General features: G+C 43.4%; 1 protein-coding gene across 6 annotated transcripts in view; it reads right to left on the reverse strand.

Annotated features, from left to right (window-relative positions):
* Nucleotides 1-9,745, reverse strand: part of DCUN1D4 (defective in cullin neddylation 1 domain containing 4) — an 86,189-nt gene extending 76,444 nt beyond the window's left edge. For 4 of the 6 annotated variants that reach the window (XM_042936413.1, XM_042936411.1, XM_042936409.1 and 1 more), the window contains exons 1-2: nt 9,682-9,745; nt 9,428-9,488 (exon numbers count right to left, since the gene is read on the reverse strand). In XM_042936413.1, the coding sequence (XP_042792347.1) occupies nt 9,428-9,488; nt 9,682-9,687 (67 nt within the window). In that variant the 5' untranslated portion in view covers nt 9,688-9,745. Of the gene's footprint in view, nt 1-149; nt 172-9,427; nt 9,489-9,681 lie in introns of those variants that run through there. The other 2 variants (XM_042936414.1, XM_042936418.1) reach the window with 2 other exon arrangements.
* Between the last annotated feature and the right edge of the window lie 424 nt (nt 9,746-10,169).

Raw genomic sequence — 10,169 nt, forward strand, 5'->3', positions numbered from 1 at the left:
ACGCTCTGGAGCAGCAGGTTGGGCCCGGCTGCTGTCACTCATCCCCGGGGGTCCGAAAGCGCGTGTAGGGGCGAGGCTGGCGAATTGGTCCACCTTGACCCTGAAGCCCCGCCCCGTCACGGGCGGGATTGGTGGAGCTGCAGACCAACCGAGAAAGAAGGGTCGGCTTCTGAAACAAAGCACGCGTGGTGTTGCGTGAAGAGCGGTAAAGGGAAAGCACAGTTGGGGGCATCTTGTGTCCCGCTACAAGGAGTAGGGGAGTTGGCCCCAAACTTGCGTCACCCGCTTGTCTCGCACGCCTCGGAGCGGTCCTCAACAGAAGCCCAGTCCGCTCCGAACTTGGACTGGGACTTCTCTTGTTAGCTGTTTCCTACTGCTGGAAACTGGATAAAGAATCATCGCATTCTCGTTTCCAGCAAACCCTCTAAGGAACAAACTCCTACTTCTTGTACAACAATTACAACAATCCATCCTCTTCCCGGTTTTGAATTGCACTTCTTTTCCAGAATCAACACACTTCTCCCTTGGTCACAAATGGGCTGTTCTAAAGGCTTCGAATGCTAACAGGCATTGTCCGTCGTCATACACACATCTGAATACGCCCCCCCCCACCCCCCACAGCACGCAGGAAATCAGGGCCACGATCTCAGCTTCAGGCTCAGTCTGGCACGTTGGCAAGTCCAGAGGATAGGTTCTGAGTCCTCGAAGGACAACTGGCTGAATTGAGAGACTGTCATTCATTGACGCTGAGAGGGCCTCATTTGGCTGTTAGTTGGCAGAGGAAGGTGTTAATTTAAGTGAATTCCTAGGACCACTGAGTTTCCTAAGACAAGAACTCGCACCATTCTTATGAGTTCCAACCATTTTTTTCAATGCTTTTCAACCAAGTCGTCACACTTAACCATAATGTAGCAGAATAATTTGAGATACTTAGGAAGGACAGCCCTCTCCTACCCCAATCACGGGCACATCCACCGCTTACCTGTATCCCAAGGCTCTGCCCCAGCCTACAGCCAGGGCATTACACACACACACACACACACACACACACCCACCGCCTCCAAGAATATTACAAACAACTGGTAACAAAACATTAGCCGTTTAAGTTTTAGATTTCTATAGCCAAGGCTTTTGAGTTTCAGAGTTCCGAAATTTAGGTTTCAAATCAGTGGATAAATGTTACACCAAAAACAAGATATTTTGAAAGAACAGGATCAAACCAGTTCATCTGTCCACACCACTCCTGTTGTAGTATACTCTATCCCTATAAATCCCTAATGTCTCCCGAGTAAATTACAGCCTTATAATTTTGTACCTATCATTAACACATTTATGAATCACTTCACCTAATTATAGAATCTCAGAATTGACCTGAATTTATCCGCTTCAGTTTTCTTCTCAAGAATCTCCTCTATATTGGTGACTTTTAACCTAACAGGTCTGTCAGCTGGGCCTCACAGAGATGGGTAAGTACCTCCGGACTCTGAAATAGGCCATTCCTTGTTGGGCAGATCTAATTCTAAGAAAAGTCCCTTCTTACTCTGAACTAAGAGCTGTGCTTGCAATCCTTATCACATTTATGTGTTCAACCTACTCTATATCTAGGAAATAGTAAATTATATATAGTTTACACAAATTCATAATATTTTGTATATATATTTGTATGTTTTTTATTGATCATGGTAATTTAAGGGCTGAGACACAGTTATTTTGCAAAGAAAGGAGTTTGCTTCTTGACACCACCAAATTAAAATAAACCCACAACTAATTTGTTCTAGGGAGCCATTTACTGTATTGATTTTTTTGCACCAAACTTTATAATGTATATAATGGCTAAGCTACATGAGGGATCTGCCCACTGCTTTGCCCCTAGCACCCAGCACTTCACTGGCTCAGGGTGTCCACAAAAATATATAGGATGTTCAGCCTTTGTTACTTCTCAGCATCACTTTCAGTCAGGCCTGTATGGTTATTTTCAAATGAAAAACAGACTTAGTAATTAGTACACATCTTTCTGGTAGGTCAGCTACAGCCTGAAGATTGAGGGGCTAAGTTCATTCTTAGTTTGCTAAGACTTACTGCCCACATGTTGAATGAATAGTAAAACAGGTATAACTAAATGATTACATAATATTCTGTAAATATCACCCCATCATTTTAATAATCCACAAGACTAGAAACCTTTGAGGGCAGGAAACTTGTTATATATATCTTATGTCCCCAGCACCTAGTATGGTGCTTTCAAATAGTAGGCACCAGTTAGTCGTTCCTTAAAGTGAACGGAATGTTGACTGTAATGTGAAATTTTAGATCTAGGAGAAGCCTTGGGAAAACCCAACTTCCTCATTTTAAGAATATGAGACTTGAGGTCCCAAGAAGTTAAATGTCTAATCTAAATCACTCAGCTAGTTAATAACAAAGCAGTAACTAAACTCAGGTTTCTCACCTCCCAGACCAGGTCTTTCCCCCCGTACCACACTGTCCCATACCATACCTTCAAACTCCAAGGATGGGTAAGCTACTCTTCCTTCCCATTTGAATGTTATTATAAAAACCTGATACAAGTTCTATACTTCATAGCTGGAATACTGCCTTCTTTTTTATGAAACGCAATAAGAATTTTTTTTCAATATGTAATATAACATGTAACGTTTTTCTCTCTGGTGCCATTTCCAAATTACTTGATCCTTATGGGGATGCTTACAGAGATAATAATGTTACACTTCTGTGCATTTATATTCAAATCCTTGGAGGGAAAATTAATAAGTATCTTGGGAGTGTGATGGTAGAGTAAAACTTTCCCCCAAATTCCACACATCCCACAATAGCAGGCTTTTCTGCATGTGTCAGGGATGGGGATACAGAGTGGAGAATGGCAGAGTCCTACGACTGAAATAAAGTTGGGCCTGCTTAGATAAGTAGATAAATGTGCCCCTGGTAAAATTTGAAGAGAATGGAAAAGAACACATGTCAAGGAGGAATCAATTCAGCCTCAGATTGCAGTGCGAGAGTGTGTAGAACTCCACTCTTATCAAAAGTCAGGCTACCTGGGTTTACATGGAAACGAAAACAAAACAAAGTAATATATCTGTAGAGGTCAGGATAATTCATTTCTCCAGACTCATAACCAACTGACAGTTTGCTAATCCAAATGATGACAACTTTTTTTTTAGTTCCTTCCCATGTGATCGTGCTTTGCTTGTTAAAGTATTCCACCTAACCTTGCAACACTCCAGTAGAGTACTAATATTATCCCTAATTTGCAGATAAGTTAACGGAGGCTTAGACAGCTTCAGTAACTTGCCATCTAGCTAATAAGGAATAGTGTCCCTAAGTGGTGAAACTCCCTGCGTTATAATGTTCCCCCTCTTTTTAATCAGGTTAATATATGCCCTGCATACCTAAGAGACTTATTTATAAGGATATAATGATATGGATATGAATGTGCTTTTCAAAGATAGTGAAACCTGGCCTTATTCTCGAGTTGAATATCTAGACTCAGGTTGCCTTTGTAGATATATATTATGAAAAATAGGAGTCAGAAAGATTAGTTCCAGGTTACTCTATCCTTCTTACCTGTTTTATCCTTTGACCTGATTTCAATAGCAACTATCAACTTCATGGTATTTTTTTAATGAGATTATTTATCTAGAGTATCTAATGAGGCTCTGCTGAATGTAATAAATTCACTACTCTGATATACCAGTGGGAAGGGACAGCCTCTTCGGCCTACTGGACTTAACCTTTTAACCATTGAGGCCTGTGTTACTGGGAAACAGTTTCAGCTCTTAAGCTTTTAATTTCATAGGAATGTCACTGTAACTTATGCTTCTTTTCACTTATATTCATAGAACAGTTTTGCAATAGCCACTTGCAGATGCTACTAGGGTAATAAAAGTGTAGGTTTCATTTTTCAATACCTGTATATAGTCATGTCCCAATTATTAGGCTAATGGAAAAGGCTCAGAAGTAGACATTTTCCTCCATTGTCACCAACAGGGACAGTCTCTCCTCAAAACTGATGATGATTGGGGCGGCTGAGTGGTTCAGTTGGTTAAGCGTCCGACTTCGGCTCAGGTCATGATCTCACGGTTCGTGAGTTTGAGCCCGTGTCGGGCTCCGTGCTGACAGCTCAGAGCCTGGAGCCTGGAGCCTGATTCGGATTCTGTGCCTCCCTCTCTCTCTGCCCCTCCCCCACTCACACTCTGCCTCTCTCTGTCTCTCAAAAATGAATAAACGTGGGGAAAAATTTAAAAAAAAACTGGTGATGATTGACAAGCTGAAAAGATGGCATCATTTGCCATATATCTTGTTTAACACACTTTTTCTTTCATCAGCTTCCTTTTCCCCTGCCCCTATTATGCTAGAGGTTAGAACACTGACAGTGAAACACAAGCAAGTGACCTCTATAATCATCACAGGTTACTTCGTAGAATTGATAACCTGTCATGTGGGTTTATAATGCACATTAACGGGACTTCCATATTTTTCATCAGCCTCTATTGGGTCAGTAATGTAACTCCCAAAGTGAAAAAAAGAGACCTTAAGAGATGGAACTTTTTCGAACCAACTCTGCACTGGGCATTTTTAGACATGGCAGAACTTTTGACATTTTTTTCTGAAGCAAGACATAGGCTTAATCCAGATGGCCTGGATTAAAAACCCATCGGCTCCGCCACTTGAGAAGACAAATTATTTTGGGGCACCTGGGTGGCTCAGTCAGTTAAGTGTCAGACTTCAGCTCAGGTCATGAGCTCATGGTTTGTGGGTTCGAGCCCCGTGTCAGGCTCTGTGCTTACAGCTCAAAGCCTGGAGCCTGCTTCGGAATCCGTGTTTCCCTCTCTACCGCTCCCTGCCCCGTGCTCTCTCTCTCTGTCTCTCAGAAACAAATAAGCATTTTAAAAAAAAATTTAAAGAAGACAAATTATTTCACCTCTCTCTGTGTCTTAGTTTCCTCATCTGCAAAAGAGTGAGAATAACATGAACCGCCTCATAGTTATGTTGTGAGAAATAAGCAAATGAATAAGTACAAGGAAAGCATATGAAAGTACCTGGCTCAATACCTGTTAGTTGCAGTACTCATCATACTCTTGAATAAACCCTTCCCCTTCACATCCACCTTGTCATCCCAGATCCTTCTTTTCCTCTAAGCTGTCTCTAACTCCACAGTCACTATGTTTCATTAAGTTGGCTTCCTTTCTCCTTTCTAGAGTTTACAGTGAACACTGAGTTGGGATACAAAAGCCTCCTTCTTCACCAAGACATGTCACCAGTGTGAAATTAACCTAGTTTGAAACTGACATGTGAGACTTTACACAATAAAGAAGAAAATGGGGACCCCATATCAATGCTGCGTCATTCAAACTTTTTGAAAACTAGCTTAATGAAAATTGATTGATACTGGAAGTTCAGATGTACATAGGAAATTTCTAAACAATTAAACAAATTGTAGCAAATTACAGGGGATTCTACATAAATAGAAGCATATATTGTGTTCCCATAGTGAATCATTTCTCTTCCTTGTCCTTTGAAGTAATATTACCCTTCTCTGAGTGCCACAGTTACTGGCATAAAAGACTTTGAATCTGCTATACCAGAGGCAAAATGTCTTTAAATATTACCCTTGAGCCAGCCTGGAATAAGATGCAGACCCTACCGCTTTAACCCTTGAACAGGAATTAAACTTGTCTGGGCCTCAATTCCTCCGTCTATAAAAATGGGAGTAATATCTTCCAGAGATAAATATGATAAAATATGTGAAAGCATTTATAAAAGTAGGAAAGGGAAGCAGAAATAAATGCATGAGCACCAATTATGTGATGCATCCACATTTTTCTTTGTGAACCTCATGCAGTCTTGTGAGGTACAGTTGGTTGGCTAATTTTTATGCTTGGGGCTATTTCAAGCAAAAATGAGTCTGTGTTTTTAAGTTATCTAGAAAATCCTGGTTTCCTTCTTTATGGAGCTGCCATTTTAGGGATCTCTCAGAAAAGCTAAGAATTTTCCAATTCTGATGAGATTTGACATCAGTATTTCAATTTCATTTTTTTTTTTTTTTTTGCCTCTCCTGGATATAGAGAAAAAATTTCATTTATTTTTAAAACTATTTCCAATTTCCACGATTTCTTGACACATGACTACATGACTATTAGGGTAGCATTAATAAGCTTTTTTTTTTCTTTGCTAATCTTTTTCTCCAGCCCAACTATACAATGCTTCAACTGGCACTTTTTTTTTTTTAATTTTACCCAGGGCCTTTTATTTTACAGAAATCACACCTGCCTAGGGACTTAACAGAGTATTTGAACAAAAATGTATTCATTACCACATGTTCTTTTCTGAATTGGGTATTTTCACCTTATTCGCACAGAGCTAATCAAGTCCTAATGATGTTGCCTTAAATTAGATCTCAGAAGGTATAATTTTCCAGTGGAATCTAAACAATGCATGACGTTTATAGTGACTTTCATGAATATAGCATTGCTTCAGTTACTCCAGCTAGCAGGGTTTGGGCAGAAAGAATAACCATTTTACTTGTACAATGGCTTCTGTGCTGTCAGGCTCTTCTTTTTTCCTCGCCTTTTCTAGCCTGCTTCCATGAATACAATGTCTTTTTAACATCCCTCTCAGGGCAGTACAGGAGGCCCCATCCATCTCCAGACGTCGGTGGCTGCCGAGCATCTCATTATGGCAAAGTGGAGCATTCTGGGAGAGTGGATGGAGCCGGCAGGCAGCAGTAGGAAGTGGGGGAGGGAAGAGGAAGACAGGAGCTGAGGAAAATATATGCTCACTTCCTTGGTGATAACATGTTATGGAAGTAAGAACTTCCTGTTCTAGAAAGGAAGAGGATGTAGGGTGTCAAAACACCTGTGACTAAGCAGATTCCAGCTCCTATAACCCGGTTACATCTTCCTCAGCTACTGCAAGTCTCCTGACACTCATACCCGAACCCCCCAAGAAGAACCCCCCGACAACAGAAGCCATGTTGTGGGAAGAAAGCAATGAATCCAAGTATTTAAGAAAAATATCTGTGGTTCCAAAATAGAAAAAGAATTTGGAGGCGTGCATGTACACACACACACACACACACACACACACAGGCACACATACACACACGTACAAATCGCTAATTTACCCAATTGAAAAATATTTTCTTCCAACTAACTTGAATGCTTATTACACTTCACTTTGTTACACTGCCTTCGTCCAAGTAGGTTAAAGCAAATGCCCCCAACAGTTTGGGAGTCACAGACCCCTTTAGGAAGCATTGAAAATGATGACTCTGTCAAAGGCCTGAAACCCACCTATGCCCACCCCATCACCCCCCTAAATTAAGAATTCCTAGATTAGACATTCATTTGAGTTTATATTTCCTTTTTAAAACCCAGGCACTTTAGGGATTAGTCAGTGGCTATGAGTAATTTGTTGATGAGAGAGGAGTTCCACACTACCCTCCCGAGTCTGGCTGACCTCTGAGCCTGCACTCAAGTAGGGGGATCTGAACAGTTTCAGGCTGTGGAGTCGTGGGAGAGAAGGGAAGGCTTGGCTTGGGACAGGGGGCAGCATTTTCAAGACGGTATGGAGATATTGGACTATTGGACAAAGAGCAAGAGGAGGTGCCCAAGATTTCTGTTTCTAAATTTTGCTCCCCTCCAGTTCCAAACGAGGTTGCAGTCAAAACTGCTTTTTCTGCAGCCACCCACACTCGGACTTGGGGTCCTCCCCAGTGCACAGGGGACCTTTTGCCTTCCCTCTCATCTAATTGTTTCACCCTCTCATCCATTCCCTGACCCCAGGCCCTGATCAGCCCCACTGCGCCCCGGGTCTCCCAGCTGCCCTGCCCCACCCCCACAGTCTGGTCAATTTACTGGGGAAGTCTGACCTTGAACCCCTGCCACTGCTCCGTTTCATTCTGCATCCCTCCACCTCCCAATCACGTATTCTGGCTTCAAAGCTCTAACACCACCACCGTAGTCTGTTCTAAACCTCCATTCAAATTTATAACTATAGCTTTGGGACACATTTCAGATTCGCAGATGATAGACCGGCGGATATAAATACTGTATTGGCAAACACTTAAGCACCACTCACTTGGCACCAGGCACTGTTCTAGTGTTCCTGTCAACCCATGTAATCCTCTCGACGATCCCAAGAAGTACAAACTTTCGTTAGACTCATTTTACAGGTGAGGCGACTAAGGCACAGATAGGTGAAGGAACTTCCCCAAAGTCATACAGCTAGTAAATGGCTGAACTGGGAGAAATTAAACCCGAGCAGACTGGCTCCAGATCCGTATTTTCAATCACTTTGCTATATTGCTTCTTTGCATAGCATTGTACAGATGGCTGCGTGCCCACCCTCTCCACCCCTCCCCCAACACACAGCCCAAAGTCCTCTGTTGCGGAGGCTGTACCTATTTTTCCAGCAACAGTAGGCAGTCACACCTAGCATAGCTCTAGGGGGCTGGGGCAAATGTCCTGTGTTCTCACTGCCCATCATCAGTGGCAACATGAAACATGGTTTTCCCAGTTCCAGGGTATGGAAATTTATTCTCTTCCTTGTTTTTGTTTTTTTTTAATTTTTTCTAATATTTACTTATTTTTGAGAGCAATAGAGAGAGCGAGCCTGGGAGGGGCAGAGAGAGAAACGGAGACGCAGAATCCAAATCAGGCTCCAGGCTCTGAGCTGTCAGCACAGAGCCTGACGCGGGGCTCGAACTCATGGGCTGTGAGATCATGACCTGAGCCGAAGTCAAGACGCTTAACTGACTGAGGCACCCAGGTGTCCTTATTCTCTTCCTTGTTAAACCTATTTGGGGACCTGGTAACAGGACTACATGTTGGGGTCTGTAAGAGTAGGGCCAAAAGTAGCAGAATATTGTCACGGGCAATTCGACTTTAAAGGGTTGCCAAAACTGTGCCTCTTGCCCCTGCCTCCCTCTTGACCTTGCTGAGCCTTCTCTCCCTTTTCCGGCTCCCCTTCCAGCAGTCCAGGGCCCCGTTGTGGTGCCTGGTGGCTGGCCCTCCAGGACAGAGGGCGCCCATTTTCAGGATGAGGTCCGCCCTTAGTGAGTAAGGAGAAACCTTTGTTCCCTGATAGGAGCAGGATTGAAGAAGCCAGACTTGAGTTTAAACAACATCCTGGAGGGCAGACACAGAGGGGTTGCCTGAAGAAGTGGAAGGAGAATAGGCCGGTCCTGAGAGGTTATTGCACTCTGTGCTCCCCGGAAGGGGGTTAGGGCCCATTCCTCCTGCTGGTTTTTGCATCAGGCAATGGAGACACTTCTTTCTTCCCTGTCTCTGAGTCACTCTGCCACTATTGGAGCCCAAGACACAAGGGCACTGTGTAGACCCCAGGGCGACCAGCCTGCTTTCACACACCCTAGAGGCGCTTGTATTCGGGACCTATTTTGATGATTAAAACTTACCTGTCCAATGTCTCATTCCCTCAGCTCCTTGTGCATGACTGGCTTGCTGTTCTCGGATAAGCTAGTTCAGGGGAAACATAGATGTGTTAAGATAGTACCCCTTGCAAAGATATTTACATTTGAAAAAAAAAAAAAAGACTCCCGACAAACACCAATAACATACTTCCCACAGCCAGCCTCCCACCCCAGGTCTGCCCACGTCTGTCTCTCCTTTACAGCTCCTCCCCAGCCTTTCCCACTCAGCACAGGTTCACCTCCATTAAGCCTTCCTTGACTGAGGCTGCCCACAGTCATGTCTTTTTCCACTTAGTACCTTCAGCACTAGAATGGAACTTGGAAGGAGTGAACGGAACCAGAACAAAAGGGAACAGAACGTTGGATGAGCTGGGCACAATCCCTCATCTCACAGGTGAGGAAGCACAGACGCAGAAGTGACTGGTCAGACACTGCCCAAGGCAGGCCAATGGCTGGGTGGGGACACTTGGATGCTTTTCTGCCTGGCCTGCCCCTCTTTTGCTTCTTTTGGGGAACTACTCACCCCACCATTCATCAAACAGAGTTATGATAGCCAATCAGCATGCCTCCCACTCCCAGTGAGCACATGATCTCTTGCTAGCTCATTCATTTATTTATGAAATGACCAATATCAATGGCCTTCCATGTGCCGGACACTGCTGGGCTCTAGAAATTACACGTTGAGCAAAAACAGACCCAATTGCTGCCCTCATGGAGCTTATGAGAT

Source organism: Panthera leo, chromosome B1, assembly GCF_018350215.1.
Source record: "Panthera leo isolate Ple1 chromosome B1, P.leo_Ple1_pat1.1, whole genome shotgun sequence".
NCBI classification, from domain to species: Eukaryota; Metazoa; Chordata; class Mammalia; order Carnivora; family Felidae; genus Panthera; species Panthera leo.